General features: G+C 40.8%; 2 protein-coding genes across 2 annotated transcripts in view; one reads left to right on the top strand and one right to left on the bottom strand.

Moving 5' to 3' along the window:
* The window catches only part of LOC115149608 (zinc finger protein 271-like), a 73,872-nt gene that overhangs the window by 36,157 nt on the left and 16,902 nt on the right, over positions 1-20,813 (top strand). The gene's annotated exons all lie outside the window — the stretch shown is intronic.
* LOC115148400 (zinc finger protein 2-like) lies at positions 11,121-11,933 on the bottom strand (the record flags this gene model as incomplete). The annotated part of the gene is made up of 1 exon (XM_029690287.1): positions 11,121-11,933. A coding segment is annotated over one exon (813 nt), but the record flags the coding sequence as incomplete, so codon positions are not given.

Below are 20,813 nucleotides of genomic sequence, written 5' to 3'. Positions count from 1 at the left end.
AAGAAGAGAGGGAAGGGGGTATGGGGGGGGAGGGGGTGGCCAAGCGAGTGATGGGGGCGGGAGAAACTTCTGTGTCCTCGCTGGCTTCCCCAGCCCCTCAACTCCTGGTGGAGCTTGATACACCAAGCATGGCTCAGAGCTGGTCAACTGAGCGGGGGTCGCAGTTCCTGTTTGGGGACACGGGCTCCCCTACTCTCTACCCAACCAGATACGGGGCTGGGGAAGTGGAGGAGTTTGGTGGTCAACCCAGGATGCAGAGCACTCAGGTGCCAAACACCCTTCCTGCATCCTGGGTTGGTGAGATGGAGGAAGACGGGGGGACGTCGGGAGGAGAGACGGCATCCCTGCCGGTGGAGATGGAGCAGGGGAGCATTGGGTGAGACTCCTGGGGGGGGGGGGGGGGGGGGGGGGGTAGTAGTTGGGTGATTGTTGTTTTTGATTTTATAATTGTTTTCATGGAGTCTACTATAACTTTTGTTAGTTTAAATGTAAGCGTTTAAGGGATTTTGTTAAGAGGAGGAAGGTTTTTAGTTATTTATAGGGTGTGGGTTTTGACTTTTGTTTTTTAAAGGAGGTTCACCTGAGGGATGGAGGAGATGTTAATAGATTTATGAGGGAGTGGGACATGGGGAGTCGGTTTGGGGTATAGGGGGGAGGGATGGAGGGGATGTTAATAGATTTAGGAGGGAGTGGGACAAGGGGAGTCAGTTTGGGGTATAGGGGGGAGGGATGGAGGAGATGTTAATAGATTTAGGAGGGAGTGGGGCAAGGGGAGTCGGTTTGGGGTATAGGGGGGAGGGATGGAGGGGATGTTAATAGATTTAGGAGGGAGTGGGACAAGGGGAGTCAGTTTGGGGTATAGGGGGGTTGCACTCATCGGGGGTAGGGATATTGTGTGGGCACAGGGAGGTAAAGGTTGAGGGTTCATTTGTGGTATTGCAGGGGAGAGTTTTGGGGGTGGATGTCACCTTAAGGGATTGCAGATATAGATTAGTGGGGGTGTACGGGCCACAGATGGCGGCAGACAGGAAGGAGGTGGTGGACTGTCTGGCGCCCCTGTGCGCCACAAATATAGATTTAGGGGTGGGGGGATTTTAATATAGATTTAGGGGTAGGGGGGATTTTAATATAGATTTAGGGGTAGGGGGGATTTTAATATAGTTTTAGGGGTGGGGGGGATTTTAATATAGATTTAGGGGTGGGGGGGATTTTAATATAGATTTAGGGGTGGGGGGGATAGCAGTGCAGGCGCCGGTGGCTAATGGCTTGCCATGGTCTGGTTGATGGAGGTCTGCACACTACTCCTACAATGGCTGGTTCCACTTGGTGCAACTCCCGGGGGGTTGATGGAGGCCTGACTATATTTTTCTGTCCAGGTCCTTGGGTCAGTTTTCTAGGCAGCTGTTGCCTGTCTTCTTTTCGGATCCCGACGGGCTGCTCCTGCAGGTGAGGTCACCAGTCTGCCTCTTCGGTAAGGGGTACTGGAAATTAGATCGGGATGTGCTGGATGAGCTTTCATTGAAGCCTTTACTGGTTTGTTTCGGGGGATTGAAGGCCTCCGGTCCATGTGTGAGGGGGTGTTAGAGTGGTGGGATTTAGTTAAGGTAAGGTATGGACAACAAGCTCAAGGACCTGAATTGGTTGAGCCTCCACAAGTGCTTGCCGGTACATTCCATCATGTACCGGCATAGCTTGGCGCGATCCCCCACCTGTCCAAGACCATCTTGTGGTGGGGAGGAGACAGTGCACCTTTTGGGACTGTGCCTTTTCCTGGAGTAGTATGGGCACGGCTGTTGTTAGGTAGGGTGAAAGGGAATTTTGTTTTAACTTGGGCTAGGGTAGAGAGAGGTATAGGGAGAGCGAGGGGGACGGTCAAGGACAGGTTTCTGCTCTGGCTTCTCATAAGCCTCTTTAAATGGGGGCTGTGGGAAGCCAGGCAGGACATGGTCAAGACAGGGAGAGATTGGGGGATGGAGGGGAAAGGGAGGAGGGTGGAAGGAAATTTGAGGGGGAGGATGAAGAGGAAGTGGGGGCAGCATGCTGCCCGGCAGAGGTGGAAGGGAGGTTTAGGGCTGGGGTTAATTTAGATGATTTAAGGGGATAGAATAGTGACTGGGAGATAGGGGAAGGTTGGGCTTTAGAGATGTAGTTTGTAGGCATGAAGGGGAGGGAAGATGCTCCCCTGAGTTTTTTGTTATTGCGTTTTTGTTTCGTTTTGAATTTAAAAATGCCTATATTTGAGTTTGTTTGGAATATTGATGGTTTTGTTTTGTATGAATGGCATTGTACGTAATAAAAACTTTTATATATAAAAAAAATTAAGAAATCTTCCACTATGTCAATATAGTGCATGGTCTATAAGTTTAGTATCACTTTTCAACCAACCCAGTGCAACTCCAACTGCTCCTAAATACAAGTAAAACTAAATGCATGCTCGTCAACCGATCTCTGCCTGCACCTGCCCGCCCATCCAGCATCACTACTCTGGACGGTTCTGACTTAGAATATGTGGACAACTACAAATACCTAGGTGTCTGGTTAGACTGTAAACTCTCCATCCAGACTCACATCAAACATCTCTAATCCAAAGTTAAATCTAGAATTGGCTTCCTATTTTGCAACAAAGCATCTTTCACTCATGCTGCCAAACATACCCTCGTAAAACTGACCATCCTACCGATCCTCGACTTCGGCGATGTCATTTACAAAATAGCCTCCAATACCCTACTCAATAAATTGGATGCAGTCTATCACAGTGCCATCCGTTTTGTCACCAAAGCCCCATATACTACCCACCACTGCGACCTGTACGCTCTCGTTGGCTGGCCCTCGCTTCATACTCGTCGCCAAAGGTCATCTACAAGGTCATCTACAAGACCCTGCTAGGTAAAGTTCCCCCTTATCTCAGCTCGCTGGTCACCATAGCAGCACCCACCTGTAGCACGCGCTCCAGCAGGTACAGTGCCTTGCGAAAGTACTCGGCCCCCTTGAACTTTTCGACCTTTTGCCACATTTCAGGCTTCAAACATAAAGATATAAAACTGTAATTTTTTGTGAAGAATCAACAACAAGTGGGACACAATTATGAAGTGGAACGAAATTTATTGGATATTTCAAACTTTTTTAACAAATAAAAAACTGAAAAATTGACCGTGCAAAATTATTCAGCCCCTTCACTTTCAGTGCAGCAAACTCTCTCCAGAAGTTCAGTGAGGATCTCTGAATGATCCAGTGTTGACCTAAATGACTAATGATGATAAATAGAATCCACCTGTGTGTAATCAAGTCTCCATATAAATGCACCTGCTCTGTGATAGTCTCAGAGGTCCGTTTAAAGCGCAGAGAGCATCATGAAGAACAAGGAACACACCAGGCAGGTCCAAGATACTGTTGTGGAGAAGTTTAAAGCCGGATTTGGATACAAAAAGATTTCCCAAGCTTTAAACATCCCAAGGAGCACTGTGCAAGCGATAATATTGAAATGGAAGGAGTATCAGACCACTGCAAATCTACGAAGACCCGGCCGTCCCTCTAAACTTTCAGCTCATACAAGGAGAAGACTGATCAGAGATGCAGCCAAGAGGCCCATGATCACTCTGGATGAACTGCAGAGATCTACAGCTGAGGTGGGAGACTGTCCATAGGACAACAATCAGTCGTATACTGCACAAATCTGGCCTTTATGGAAGAGTGGCAAGAAGAAAGCCATTTCTTAAAGATATCCATAAAAAGTGTTGTTTAAAGTTTGCCACTAGCCACCTGGGAGACACACCAAACATGTGGAAGAAGGTGCTCTGGTCAGATGAAACCAAAATCGAACTTTTTGGCAACAATGCAAAACGTTATGTTTGGCGTAAAAGCAACACAGCTCATCACCCTGAACCTCCCATCCCCACTGTCAAACAAGGTGGTGGCAGCATCATGGTTTGGGCCTGCTTTTCTTCAGCAGGGGCAGGGAAGATGGTTAAAATTGATGGGAAGATGGATGGAGCCAAATTCAGGACCATTCTGGAAGAAAACCTGATGGAGTCTACAAAAGACCTGAGACTGGGACGGAGATTTGTCTTCCAACAAGACAATGATCCAAAACATAAAGCAAAATCTACAATGGAATGGTTCACAAATAAACATATCCAGGTGTTAGAATGGCCAAGTCAAAGTCCAGACCTGAATCCAATCGAGAATCTGTGGAAAGAACTGAAAACTGCTGTTCACAAACGCTCTCCATCCAACCTCACTGAGCTCGAGCTGTTTTGCAAGGAGGAATGGGCAAAAATGTCAGTCTCTCGATGTGCAAAACTGATAGAGACATACCCCAAGCGACTTACAGCTGTAATCGCAGCAAAAGGTGGCGCTACAAAGTATTAACTTAAGGGGGCTGAATAATTTTGCACGCCCAATTTTTCAGTTTTTTATTTGTTAAAAAAGTTTGAAATATCCAATAAATTTCGTTCCACTTCATGATTGTGTCCCACTTGTTGTTGATTCTTCACAAAAAATTACATTTTTATATCTTTATATTTGAAGCCTGAAATGTGGCAAAAGGTCGAAAAGTTCAAGGGGGCCAAATACTTTCGCAAGGCACTGTATATCTCTCTGGTCACCCCCAAAGCCAATTCCTCCTTCGGCCGCCTCTCCTTCCAGTTCTCTGCTGCCAATGACTGGAACGAACTACAAAAATCTCTAAAACTGGAAACACTTATCTCCCTCACTAGCTTTAAGCACCAGCTGTCAGAGCAGCTCACAGATTACTGCACCTGTACATAGCCCATCTATAATTTAGCCCAAACAACTACCTTTTCCCTACTGTATTTATTTATTTATTTTGCTCGTTTGCACCCCATTATTTCTACTTTGCACCTTCTTCCACTGCAAATCTACCATTCCAGTGTTTTACTTGCTATATTGTATTTACTTCGCCACCATGGCCTTTTTTGCCTTATCTCACCTCATTTGCTCACTTTGTATATAGACTTATTTTTCTAACATATTATTGACTGTATGTTTGTTTTACTCCATGTGTAACTCTGTGTTGTTGTATGTGTCAAACTGCTTTGCTTTATCTTGGCCAGGTCGCAATTGTAAATGAGAAGTTGTTCTCAACTTGCCTACCTGCTTAAATAAAGGTGGAATAAATAAATAAAAAAATAGTTGAAAATTAAAAATGTTGAAATCAACAATATGTCAAAGGATTGAACTACTGAAAACTGAAACAAACAATTGGATCAAACAGATCAATCCCACTGGACATTGGGTTTGATTCAGACCCTGCCAGCATGGCCAGAGATGTAACTTATGACCACGGAACCAACACAGACCTTTCATGCCTCACTAAAAACACCTAAGTATTAGATTTACTGCCATGGTCTAGTATGTCACTGCATCAGACACCATTCACAATGCTGGCTGAGGTACAAGTAAAACATGAAATATTATTTCCTAACCATTCACAATGCTGGCTGAGGTACAAGTAAAACATGACATATTATTCCCTAACCATTCACAATGCTGGCTGAGGTACAAGTAAAACATGACATATTATTCCCTAACCATTCACAATGCTGGCTGAGGTACGAGTAAAACATGACATATTATTCCCTAACCATTCACAATGCTGGCTGAGGTACGAGTGAAACATGACATATTATTACCAAACCATTCAAAATGTTGGCTGCTGTATGAATAAATTGGTGTCTGAGGCGGTGACATACTAGACCATGGCAGTAAATCTAATACTTAGGTGTTTTCAGTCATGCATGAATGGTCTGGTGTGGTTCTGTGGTTATAAGTTACTGACCTTGGAATACATTTCTGGCCATGCTGGCAGGGTTTGAATCAAACCCAATGTCCACCTGGTACACTGACAGGGTCTGAATCAAACCCAATGTCCACCTGGTCCACTGACACTGTCTGAATCAAGCCCAATGTCCACCTGGCACACTGGCAGGGTCTGAATCAAACCCAATGTCCACCTGGCACACTGGCAGGGTCTGAATCAAACCCAATGTCCACCTGGCACACTGACAGGGTTTGAATCAAACCCAACGTCCACCTGATACACTGGCAGGGTCTGGATCAAACCCAATATCCACCTGGCACACTGGCAGGGTCTGAATCAAACCCAATTTTAATGAATTGTCAATGAAGCATTGTTTGTGCCACGCTCAAAACAACTGTTAACTCAGGAACTATGAAAACGTGAGTTCAAGACAACTGGGAACTCAGGAAAAACCAAGCTCTGACTGGGAAAATACGTTTTGATCGGTCATCCAACTGGGAACTCAGGAAAAACCAAGCTCTGACTGGGAAAATACGTTTTGATCGGTCATCCAACTGGGAACTCAGGAAAAACCAAGCTCTGACTGGGAAAATACGTTTTGATCGGTCATCCAACTGGGAACTCAGGAAAAACCAAGCTCTGACTGGGAAAATACGTTTTGATCGGTCATCCAACTGGGAACTCAGGAAAAACCAAGCTCTGACTGGGAAAATACGTTTTGATCGGTCATCCAACTGGGAACTCAGGAAAAACCAAGCTCTGACTGGGAAAATACGTTTTGATCGGTCATCCAACTGGGAACTCAGGAAAAACCAAGCTCTGACTGGGAAAATACGTTTTGATCGGTCATCCAACTGGGAACTCAGGAAAAACCAAGCTCTGACTGGGAAAATACGTTTTGATCGGTCATCCAACTGGGAACTCAGGAAAAACCAAGCTCTGACTGGGAAAATACGTTTTGATCGGTCATCCAACTGGGAACTCAGGAAAAACCAAGCTCTGACTGGGAAAATACGTTTTGATCGGTCATCCAACTGGGAACTCAGGAAAAACCAAGCTCTGACTGGGAAAATACGTTTTGATCGGTCATCCAACTGGGAACTCAGGAAAAACCAAGCTCTGACTGGGAAAATACGTTTTGATCGGTCATCCAACTGGGAACTCAGGAAAAACCAAGCTCTGACTGGGAAAATACGTTTTGATCGGTCATCCAACTGGGAACTCAGGAAAAACCAAGCTCTGACTGGGAAAATACGTTTTGATCGGTCATCCAACTGGGAACTCAGGAAAAACCAAGCTCTGACTGGGAAAATACGTTTTGATCGGTCATCCAACTGGGAATTGTAAATCCGGAACTCGGGACTCTTTCTCGAGCTACGACCTGAAGATCACTGACATCATCAGGATTCAACCTTGTTTTTTTCCCCCCGAGTTCCCAGTTGTCTTGAAATCACCATAAATCCAGAGAATGACAGACTTTGATGACAAAATTTGCCCACGAAGGACACCTTCCTGTTCAAGTGAGCACAGAACAACTCAGTGAGTCCAAAAATATCTTGCATATAATATATTCTATGCTGCTGCATAAATTATGTAATATGCCAGAGATATGTATACTGTAGCTAAGAAAGTAATACTATGTGTATGTTGTGTAGTAAGTTGTTAGTAGCCCATGTGCCTCACCCTAATAATTTGTTTATTTTCCCCTCTTAATTTCTCCTACTGTTCTGACTTGGTGGTGCACATGTAGCCTATAACCTGTTTTAGAGAAATGTAATCGTTGAATATTGTAAAAACTTTAATTGTCTGCTTATTTGCCCCCTTTATTTATCCTACGGTTATGACTTGGTGTACAGGGAGGACATTGTAAGAACGGCCCATGTTCTGAATTCTGTCACTGTACATTTCAAAAGTGCTAAACAAAATAGTTATATTGACTACGTCGGTCCTAGCTCACTCATTAATATCTTAATCAAAATTACGGATTGCCTCTTATCCGCTTGTCGTCCCCTTATGCCATAGTTTGTACATCTCAATTGTCAGTAGAAACCACATTTGTTTAAGCAAGTCAGCCATATTAGCTATGTTTTTTTTAAAGTCAGTAAATGAAGCTGAATGAACTGCCAGACAAGGATCCACTGATAGACAGGTGTTGCAGTGGTAAGATGTTGGGACAGCTTTATGTATGCCTTAAGAGTCTGTGGGCACCGTTTGTCACCGTTATAGTGCAATTAATGTATTGTTTAGTGCTGTGTTTGCCCACCAAGATTTACATGTTAAAATCGCCACTGCTCCTCAGCCTTCCTCTCCTCTGAAGACCCAGTGAGGGTGGAGCTCAGTCAGAGAGCTGTTGAGGGACTGGTTAGGAAGAACACCTATACAGCCAGAGAGGTCACGCATGGTTTAGATGGTAAATATTTATGTCCCCTTAGCGGTTCATCACGTCAGCAAAAGGGAATATGTTCCATCATCTATGTTTATTTACATTAGTGCAAATTGCAAATTGTCCACTGATATTGGTGTAATTTCTCATCCCTTTGGGCTGTATGAAAGTTAATTTCCTCTCAGGCACACACATTTGTTCTTTGATATTATGAAGGTCATTTGTGTAAAATGTACTTTTCCCCACTCATTCACCTGATCTCTTTACATTGATTATGCATATTCGGTGGCCTGACTGCATCCAGACTATGTCAAAGTCCCATCCTGGAAGATCTGAACCTAATGCAGTTTGGAGTGATTTATTTATTTATTGCAGTGGCAGTCAAGAAATGGAACAGCAAGGCCACAGAACATGACATAAGCAGAGCTGTGGGAGACCACCTCAAGCCCCTGGTAGAGCCGGGGGTGGTGTTTACCACTCCACCACGCCTTCAGCAGGCTGGAAAAGTGGGATTGATACTGTTTTTCATACTAAGAGGGACCAAGAGTCTGTTGATTGGTCAGTCATTGGGTTAATTTGTTTTATGCTCAAATGAATTCAAGCTTCATTTATACAGCACATTTCAGACATGGATGCAACACAATGGCTTCACAGGAAAAAACAATAAGTACACAACAAACATAAGAGGATAAAAAAAACAGAAGACTAACAACTGAAATACTAATGAACATTCTAAGGAAATGCCATTGATATAAATGTTAATTGGATGCAGAATCCAACCCAAAATATAAGCTTGTTTTTTAGGAGGGGCTCTGAAAGACACTATGGGGGTGTCCACTGAAAGTTGACTAGTAACAACAACTGGGACCTAAAAGACACCCACCGTGAGACCCACTAAATCTGCCCAAGAAGAGGCAAACAAAAGAAAAACCCACACCAAACTTAAAGACAGGAAGCAAACCAAAAAGGTGGAGCAACTAAAGGTGTTGACTCTCCACATGTATCAAGACAACTGGAGCACTGGACCAGACACTCTTAAATAGAACCTGGACCAGCTCAGGTGAAACACCTTCCCACTAACGAGATGGACAAGCCAGCACAGGTGTAACACATACTGACTAACGAGGTGACACCAATCAGTGCGTCCTACGTGCTAACGAGCTAGACGTGCTAACGAGCTAGACGTGTAAAGGAGCTAGACGTGCTAACGAGCTAGACGTGCTAACGAGCTAGACGTGCTGACGGGCTAGACGTGCTAACGAGCTAGACGTGCTTAAGTCCAACCTCAAAACATAAATGGAAAAACCAAAGCCTGTAACACCTTCCCCCTTAAGACAACAAATATATCCTATATTTTTGATGGACAAGTTTGCTTACCAACAACAGAAAACAACTTCCATTTCATATTATAATCAACTACAATGATTCACCTTCACCAATATAAACATGGTGTCTACTGGCTGTCAACAATTAAAAACAAGAAAAAAACGCGCAATTCTAAATAATAATATTCAATGATATTATTTTTCCCTCCTTCTTCTTTCTATAGAATCCTAAAACTCACAAGCTTCTTGAACTCTCGTCCCCTTGGAACGAGCCCAAACAAAACTCATCTCCAATACGGAAGAACGTGCAGTCAAAATAAATTGTGATCCATGGTAACTCACTGGCTAAACGCAAAACACAACACTTTTTGACTGCCCACCCTTGAGACAAACCAAGAAACCAAGTTGTCCTTACCACGGACATGTCAGAGCTTCTCTCTCTTTTCAGGGTTCACTAGATAGGCATGTTGTTGGATCGGGGCCCAGTCCCCAATGTCATGCTCTAGTACATTTGGGTTGGCACATCTGAGAATGAACCCTGATATTCTAAAAGCAGGGTAACAATGTCAATATAATTGTACCCAAAAATTGTCAGTTGGTTGCATGAATAAGTATTACATGAATTGTAAATATGAAATATCAAAACCAAATGTACACCCCTTTGTTAATACATATTGACAATAATGAACCTAATGGTGAGGCATGAAATAATAAAAAAAAATCTGATTTTGTCAGGCTGAATGTTTGAAATTTTTTACATTTTACATTTTAGTCATTTAGCAGACGCTCTTATCCAGAGCGACTTACAGTAGTGAATACATACATTTCATTTAAAAAAAAAAAAATTACTTATTTTTAAATATGAGGTGATTTGAGTCATGCTTCTTCAGTAGTGGAATAAAGACAATTAGCATTTTAATGTTGTAAAGAAATACTGGAGTGATGTAGGATTGTTAATAAAATTGATTATAGACCAATTTATTATACTGTGTCCATGTGTATAGGCTGCAACTACGTTGAAATGAAGTTGTTTTAAAGTCATTGAAAAAACGACCAGAAAAGACATCTTTTCAACTTTCACTTTCAACAACAACCGAACATATATTGGAAGTCGGGCATAGTCTTATTTTCAACGTCTTTTCAATGACATTTTGCTAAATGAGAATAGTGCAATGTCAAAACACAGTTTTAACGTGTCCAAATCAATAACCAATAAGCAGAAACAGTTGGTGATATATTGAAAACCTAAACATTCAAGTGTTGCATTTTGATTCAAGTTTTATTTAAAAAAATTGTCACTTTTTATTAAATCTCATAAATAGTACTCTTCCATTTCAGAGCCTGGATTTTCCCCCTGAGGCTAATATCCATATCATGTTGAAATCAATAGAACAGGGGACAAACGTTTAGGGTTCTACATTGTGACATCATTAAAATACTCCTACTACAATGTTTAAACATTCTACATTGTGACATCATTAAAATACTCCTACTACAATGTTAAAACATTCTACATTGTGACATTATTTCATTGATATCATGAAACAACTCCTTCATGTATTTTCTGATGTTTAATCAGAGATCTTTTATCAGAGTATCTCTTCCCACATTGATCACAGCCATGAGATTTCTCTCCTGTGTGTGTTCTCTGGTGAATAGTTAGATAGCAAGATGTAGAAAAACTCTTCCCACATTGATCACAGCTATAAGATTTCTCTCTTGTGTGTGTCCGCTGGTGTACTATCAGGCTGCTTGGGTGAGATAAACTCTTCCCACATTGATCACAGCTATAAGGTTTCTCTCCAGTGTGTGTTCTCTGGTGTTTAGTTAGACAGCTAGATGTAGTAAAACTCTTCCCACATTGATCACAGCTAAAGGGTTTCTCTCCAGTGTGTATTCTCTGGTGTGATTTCAGGGTTTGTAGGCCAATAAAACTCTTCCCACATTGATCACAGCCATAAGGTTTCTCTCCTGTGTGTGTTCTCTGGTGTATAGTTAGACAGCTAGATGAAGTAAAACTCTTCCCACATTGATCACAGCTATAAGGTTTCTCTCCTGTGTGTCCCCGCTGGTGTACTATCAGGTTGCTTAGCTGAGTAAAACTCTTCCCACATTGATCACAGCCATAAGGTTTCTCTCCAGTGTGTGTTCTCTGGTGTGATTTCAGGGTTTGTAGCAGAATAAATCTCTTCCCACATTGATCACAGCCGTAAGGTTTCTCTCCTGTGTGTGTTCTCTGGTGTATTGTTAGATAGCTAGATGTAGTAAAACTCTTCCCACATTGATCACAGCTAAATAGTTTCTCTCCTGTGTGTGTTCTCTGGTGTATAGTTAGATTGCTAGATGTAGTAAAACTCTTCCCACATTGATCACAGCCGTAAGGTTTCTCTCCTGTGTGAATTCTTTGATGTATTTTAAGGTTTGATGAAGAGTTGAATCTTTTCCCACAGTCAGAGCAGCAGTGAGATTTCTTCCCTGTGGGTCTCTGCTGGTGTTTCTTGAGTAGTTCTGATCTGGAGAGACTCTTCTCTGCCTCTTCAGCATCATGATGTTGTTGAGGCTCCCCAGAGGATCCACGATAGTCCCGTCTCTCTCCTGTGTGAACAACAAAGTCAGACAGATGGTTAAAGGCCCACAACAGCAGAAATCCACTGTTTATTTGAGGTAAAGGGTGATGCCCAGAGCGTACCCATGAAGCTGTACAACAATTGACGTCTGTTAAATTTGAAAATTAAGACAGTCAAGATAGCAACAATAGTCAGATTTAGTCTTGTTTTCACAGAAGTAACATCAATGAATGTAGGCTAGAAATAAGTTATTCAAGTTGTTAAAATCCTAAAAAGTGTGCCAGACGACTTTTGGTCTCCAATAAAGGCCTTTTTCTGTGTTTGCTAAAATTGCAGCACGAGGGCAAAGCGCACACAATCTGGTTGCAGAAACTCCTCCCTGCTAATGAGGAAACCGATAGTTATGGATGTAGTATATCTGGTAATGAGGAAACCACTAGTTATGGATGTAGTATATCTGGTAATGAGGAAACCACTAGTTATGGATGTAGTATATCTGGTAATGAGGAAACCACTAGTTATGGATGTAGTATATCTGGTAATGAGGAAACCGATAGTTATGGATGTAGTATATCTGGTAATGATGAAACCACTAGTTATGGATGTAGTATATCTGGTAATGAGGAAACCACTAGTTATGGATGTAGTATATCTGGTAATGAGGAAACCACTAGTTATGGATGTAGTATATCTGGTAATGAGGAAACCACTAGTTATGGATGTAGTATATCTGCTAATGAGGAAACCGCTAGTTATGGATGTAGTATATCTGGTAATGAGGAAACCACTAGTTATGGATGTAGTATATCTGGTAATGAGGAAACCACTAGTTATGGATGTAGTATATCTGGTAATGAGGAAACCACTAGTTATGGATGTAGTATATCTGGTAATGAGGAAACCACTAGTTATGGATGTAGTATATCTGGTGATGAGGAAACCACTAGTTATGGATGTAGTATATCTGGTGATGAGGAAACCACTAGTTATGGATGTAGTATATCTGGTAATGAGGAAACCACTAGTTATGGATGTAGTATATCTGGTAATGAGGAAACCACTAGTTATGGATGTAGTATATCTGCTAATGAGGAAACCACTAGTTATGGATGTAGTATATCTGGTAATGAGGAAACCACTAGTTATGGATGTAGTATATCTGGTAATGAGGAAACCACTAGTTATGGATGTAGTATATCTGCTAATGAGGAAACCACTAGTTATGGATGTAGTATATCTGCTAATGAGGAAACCACTAGTTATGGACGTAGTATATCTGCTAATGAGGAAACCACTAGTTATGGATGTAGTATATCTGGTAATGAGGAAACCGATAGTTATGGATGTAGTATATCTGGTAATGAGGAAACCACTAGTTATGGATGTAGTATATCTGGTAATGAGGAAACCACTAGTTATGGATGTAGTATATCTGGTAATGAGGAAACCACTAGTTATGGATGTAGTATATCTGGTAATGAGGAAACCACTAGTTATGGATGTAGTATATCTGGTAATGAGGAAACCGATAGTTATGGATGTAGTATATCTGGTAATGAGGAAACCGATAGTTATGGATGTAGTATACCTGGTAATGAGGAAACCACTAGTTATAGATGTAGTATATCTGGTAATGAGGAAACCACTAGTTATGGATGTAGTATATCTGGTAATGAGGAAACCACTAGTTATGGATGTAGTATATCTGGTAATGAGGAAACCGCTAGTTATGGATGTAGTATATCTGGTAATGAGGAAACCACTAGTTATGGATGTAGTATATCTGGTAATGAGGAAACCGCTAGTTATGGATGTAGTATATCTGGTAATGAGGAAACCACTAGTTATGGATGTAGTATATCTGGTAATGAGGAAACCACTAGTTATGGATGTAGTATTTCTGGTAATGAAGAAACCACTAGTTATGGATGTAGTATATCTGGTAATGAGGAACCCACTAGTTATGGATGTAGTATATCTGGTAATGAGGAAACCACTAGTTATAGATGTAGTATATCTGGTAATGAGGAAACCACTAGTTATGGATGTAGTATATCTGGTAATGAGGAAACCGCTAGTTATGGATGTAGTATATCTGGTAATGAGGAAACCGATAGTTATGGATGTAGTATATCTGCCTGGAGCAAAAATGGTGAGCAAAGATTTTAGATTTTCACAATGTATTCTGAATATCACAGCACAAGATCAGGAGTGCTACTCAAGGAAACTCACATTAAGCTCTGTGTCTACTCACTAATTCAGCACCGTGGGGAAAACTCAGGGGAGTTCTCATAGGCTGATAGCAAAAACAGTCTCCAGTCTCCATTGATTATGAGTGTATTTCCCACTACTTTAAGATTATAATTGTAAGGCTCGCTTGAATCACCTGCTTAATATGTTTGTGTTATTGTCGCAAATCAACTGCTTTATACTTTAAAAAACACTTCAACCAGTAACATGCTCTTTGGCTAGCTTTGCCATCAGCCTGACAATAAGGGTTTGTACACTAAGTCTTTAACAAATTGGCCCATAACTTCACCTAACAATAACATAGACCTACTGTAGGACCCATAACTTCACCTAACAATAACATAGACCTACTGTAGGACCCATAACTTCACCTAACAACAACATAGACCTAGGACTATAAATCATTTCATATTTCAGGTGAAACAAGGAAACTAAAATGTCTTTGTCATGACATTTCATAACCTGATCACCAGATAATTTTGTGAATAATCCCACTAGGCTACTCTGTAATGTGTTGTCATTCTAAATGTCCTGAATAAAGGAAAATAGCTCTGTGTGTTGTACAATAGCCTATCCATCAAGGAACAGTTCTCTACACAAACTAACTAACTAACACGGACTAACACGGACTAACACGGACTAACAGTTGAAGCATCAGTACAGTTCAAGTTCTGCACATACAGTTGATTTTATTAAACACATGGGGTGTGTCTATATGAACAAATACACGTCATAACATTTCAACCAATCAATCGGTAGAAAGAAAATATGTATTTTTTAATCTGCCCTAGAACATACAACATGCTCTCATTCAGACCCCTTTTAAGCATTTAGTTACATCACGTTACAACCTTATTCTAAAACGGAAACATTTTAAAAAAAATTATCAATCTTCAGACAATACCTCATAATGACATCACCCCATAAAAGTGAGAGAAAGTTTAGAATTACCAGTAGGTTGTACCTCTCTAGGTCATGCCAGTAGGTTACAGTAGGTTGTAACTCTCTAGGTCATGCCAGTAGGTCAGTAGGTTGTATCTCTCTAGGTCATGCCAGTAGGTTACAGTAGGTTGTAACTCTCTAGGTCATGCCAGTAGGTTACAGTAGGTTGTAACTCTCTAGGTCATGCCAGTAGGTTACAGTAGGTTGTATCTCTCTAGGTCATGCCAGTAGGTTACAGTAGGTTGTAACTCTCTAGGTCATGCCAGTAGGCTACAGTAGGTTGTATCTCTCTAGGTCATGCCAGTAGGTTACAGTAGGTTGTAACTCTAGGTCATGCCAGTAGGATACAGTTGGTTGTAACTCTCTAGGTCATGCCAGTAGGTTACAGTAGGTTGTATCTCTCTAGGTCATGCCAGTAGGCTACAGTAGGTTGTAACTCTCTAGGTCATGCCAGTAGGTTACAGAAGGTTGTATCTCTCTAGGTCATGCCAGTAGGTTACAGTAGACTGTATCCAAGTGGAAACAAATATCAACCGAATGTGGAAAGTGTTGAATTTGGTCATCAACAAAATGAATGGCTTATTTGCTACGTGAGGTTTACTTGATCTAACAGAAGTTTCGTAATGATTAAGTTGTTACGTGGACACGTGACATACCGACAACTTTGATAAAACACTATAGGAGTTGTCTCCAGATCGCTATGCATATTCATGCTAGTAGCTTAGCATCTCTCTCCATTGAATACAGGCGGTTGACGTCAACAACCCTCATAGAATATAAACAATAGATTACAATTATAAGATGTATCCACCAATCCAAAGACAGGATAGGTGGGAGATAGACAACCCACAGTGCAGCTTTGTGGACAACGACTCCCCTTGTTAGGACAGAGAGACATCTTGTCAGTATATCCATAATCTTTGGTGTAGCCAACCCAACTCTCACATGGCTCTATTGGGGGGGCACGGTGTGTAGTAAAACATCACTACATTAAAATCACTACATGCCGTGGCCCCCCAGTCTGCGGTCAGCAGATAGACCCTCCTCAAATATATATGTTAAGTCACTTTTTGGAAACGGAACGGAGAAAACAAGGGGTAGCTTGTTCTCTACGTCGTCTGATTCTAGACATATCAGTCATCATCCCAGGACCCTCCGTTGAAGAGGTATTGACGAGCCAACTCCGAATATCCAAAGTTAAAAACTAATTGAAGGTGGTACTTACTGGTGTTAATCAGATCTCCTGTCTCCTCCTCTTCCTCTTTCAATGTGACAGTAATCTCTCCTTCCTTCTTCACTCCAAAAACAGCATCCTCCTCTTCTTCCTCTTGTTTAACTGAAACGTCTTTCTCTTCATCTTTCACTGTAACAGCCTCACCCTCTACTTCTTGTTTAACTGTAACATCCTCCTCTTCCTTCTCCTCTTTCACGACAATGTTCAGTCCCAGAGCTTCTTTCTCCGTCCAGCAGACCTCCTCTTCTTTAACAGGAGGGGAGTAGTTTAGGGAGCTCATGTTCGGGGATGTTAGCTAGCTAGCTATCATTAGCGACTAGGCTAATGCTAACTTAACCAGCCAGCTACTATAGCTGACTAATAAAAAAATAACGTAATATTAAATTAAATAGGTTAACAAGTAGATACGACAGAAGTGTGTCTAAAACACAGTAGCTAATATAGACCGAAAGCGTCTAAATAGCTTGAATGTTTCGGCTATGTTGGCTAGCAAGCTACCGAGGTGGTTGACGAGCTGTTTATGAAGAACCGTCCACTAGATTATACGTCACGCTGCAGCATCGCCTGAAAGACGCACATCGCCGTCTGCTGACTGGAGGGAAACGCAGTTGAGGATCACATTTTATATTCAGACAAAGATTATTTTTAAATTAATTTAATGAAATATTACAATTATATTGAGATATACAAATACCTGAATGTGTTGATTGATTAGTGCGATTAAAAAATGTTTACTACAGCACATTTAAGGCAGTTTCATTAAGTCAAACCAAATCTAAATAAATAGCCAGCTACTGTAGGTCTATACTGCTCCTACATGGTGTAACAATACATCATGTAGATGTATATAATGAACAGACTAGGTCTATACTGCTCCTCCATGGTGTAACAATACATCATGTAGATGTATATAATGAACAGACTAGGTCTATACTGCTCCTACATGGTGTAACAATACATCATGTAGATGTATATAATAAACAGACGAGGTCTATACTGCTCCTACATGGTGTAACAATACATCATGGAGATGTACACTACCGTTCAAAAGTTTGGGGTCACTTAGAAATGTCCTTGTTTTTGAAAGAAAAGAAGAAAAAAAGTCCATTAAAATAACATCAAATTGATCAGAAAACAGTGTCGACATTGTTAATGTTGTAAATGACTATTGTAGCTGGAAGAAGTATAATCCACCTAAACTAACAGAACCGGGCTGATAAACTGGCTGGTGTTCATGAGTTTATAAAACACATACTTTATACATGTCATAAATTACCTGCATTGATGACACACAGTGTGGATGAACGATCAGTAGTCGACAGGATATAAATAGCACTCCTAAAGAAGATGCAGTGAGGATGAATGATCAGGATATAAATAGCACTCCTATAGAAGATGCAGTGTGGATAAATGATCAGTATATAAATAGCACTCCTATAGAAGATGCAGTGTGGATGAATGATCAGGATATAAATAGCACTCCTATAGAAGATGCAGTGTGGATGAATGATCAGGATATAAATAGCACTCCTAAAGAAGATGCAGTGTGGATGAATGATCAGGATATAAATAGCACTCCTATAGAAGATGCAGTGAGGATGAATGATCAGGATATAAATAGCACTCCTATAGAAGATGCAGTGAGGATGAACGATCAGGATATAAATAGCACTCCTATAGAAGATGCAGTGTGGATGAATGATCAGGATATAAATAGCACTCCTATAGAAGATGCAGTGTGGATGAATGATCAGGATATAAATAGCACTCCTATAGAAGATGCAGTGTGGATGAATGATCAGGATATAAATAGCACTCCTATAGAAGATGCAGTGTGGATGAATGATCAGGATATAAATAGCACTCCTAAAGAAGATGCAGTGTGGATGAATGATCAGGATATAAATAGCACTCCTATAGAAGATGCAGTGTGGATGAATGATCAGGATATAAATAGCACTCCTATAGAAGATGCAGTGAGGATGAATGATCAGGATATAAATAGCACTCCTATAGAAGATGCAGTGTGGATGAATGATCAGGATATAAATAGCACTCCTATAGAAGATGCAGTGTGGATGAATGATCAGGATATAAATAGCACTCCTATAGAAGATGCAGTGAGGATGAATGATCAGGATATAAATAGCACTCCTATAGAAGATCCAGTGTGGATGAATGATCAGGATATAAATAGCACTCCTATAGAAGATGCAGTGTGGATGAATGATCAGGATATAAATAGCACTCCTATAGAAGATGCAGTGTGGATGAATGATCAGGATATAAATAGCACTCCTATAGAAGATGCAGTGTGGATGAATGATCAAGATATAAATAGCACTCCTATAGAAGATGCAGTGTGGATGAATGATCAGGATATAAATAGCACTCCTTTAGAAGATGCAGTGTGGATGAATGATCAGGATATAAATAGCACTCCTATAGAAGATGCAGTGTGGATGAATGATCAGGATATAAATAGCACTCCTATAGAAGATGCAGTGTGGATGAATGATCAGGATATAAATAGCACTCCTATAGAAGATGCAGTGTGGATGAATGATCAGGATATAAATAGCACTCCTATAGAATATGCAGTGTGGATGAATGATCAGGATATAAATAGCACTCCTATAGAAGATGCAGTGTGGATGAATGATCAGGATATAAATAGCACTCCTATAGAAGATGCAGTGTGGATGAATGATCAGGATATAAATAGCACTCCTATAGAAGATGCAGTGTGGATGAATGATCAGGATATAAATAGCACTCCTATAGAAGATGCAGTGTGGATGAATGATCAGGATATAAATAGCACTCCTATAGAAGATGCAGTGTGGATGAATGATCAGGATATAAATAGCACTCCTATAGAAGATGCAGTGAGGATGAATGATCAGGATATAAATAGCACTCCTAAAGAAGATGCAGTGAGGATGAATGATCAGGATATAAATAGCACTCCTATAGAAGATGCAGTGAGGATGAATGATCAGGATATAAATAGCACTCCTATAGAAGATGCAGTGTGGATGAATGATCAGGTTATAAATAGCACTCCTATAGAAGATGCAGTGTGGATGAATGATCAGGATATAAATAGCACTCCTTTAGAAGATGCAGTGAGGATGAATGATCAGGATATAAATAGCACTCCTATAGAAGATGCAGTGTGGATGAATGATCAGGATATAAATAGCACTCCTATAGAAGATGCAGTGTGGATGAATGATCAGGATATAAATAGCACTCCTATAGAAGATGCAGTGTGGATGAATGATCAGGATATAAATAGCACTCCTAAAGAAGATGCAGTGTGGATGAATGATCAGGATATAAATAGCACTCCTATAGAAGATGCAGTGAGGATGAATGATCAGGATATAAATAGCACTCCTATAGAAGATGCAGTGTGGATGAATGATCAGGATATAAATAGCACTCCTATAGAAGATGCAGTGAGGATGAATGATCAGGATATAAATAGCACTCCTATAGAAGATGCAGTGTGGATGAATGATCAGGATATAAATAGCACTCCTATAGAAGATGCAGTGTGGATGAATGATCAGGATATAAATAGCACTCCTATAGAAGATGCAGTGAGGATGAATGATCAGGATATAAATAGCACTCCTATAGAAGATGCAGTGTGGATGAATGATCAGGATATAAATAGCACTCCTAAAGAAGATGCAGTGTGGATGAATGATCAGGATATAAATAGCACTCCTATAGAAGATGCAGTGTGGATGAATGATCAGGATATAAATAGCACTCCTATAGAAGATGCAGTGAGGATGAATGATCAAGATATAAATAGCACTCCTATAGAAGATGCAGTGAGGATGAATGATCAGGATATAAATAGCACTCCTATAGAAGATGCAGTGTGGATGAATGATCAGGATATAAATAGCACTCCTATAGAAGATGCAGTGGGGATGAATGATCAGGATATAAATAGCACTCCTATAGAAGATGCAGTGTGGATGAATGATCAGGATATAAATAGCACTCCTATAGAAGATGCAGTGTGGATGAATGATCAGGATATAAATAGCACTCCTATAGAAGATGCAGTGAGGATGAATGATCAGGATATAAATAGCACTCCTATAGAAGATGCAGTGTGGATGAATGATCAGGAAATAAATAGCACTCCTATAGAAGATGCAGTGTGGATGAATGATCAGGATATAAATAGCACTCCTATAGAAGATGCAGTGTGGATGAATGATCAGGATATAAATAGCACTCCTATAGAAGATGCAGTGTGGATGAATGATCAGGATATAAATAGCCCTCCTAAAGAAGATGCATTTTC

This window comes from Salmo trutta, chromosome 15, assembly GCF_901001165.1.
Source record: "Salmo trutta chromosome 15, fSalTru1.1, whole genome shotgun sequence".
Classification (NCBI taxonomy): Eukaryota; Metazoa; Chordata; class Actinopteri; order Salmoniformes; family Salmonidae; genus Salmo; species Salmo trutta.
Note: the sequence above shows the minus strand (reverse complement) of the source record. Positions and strands in the feature narration are given on the sequence as shown.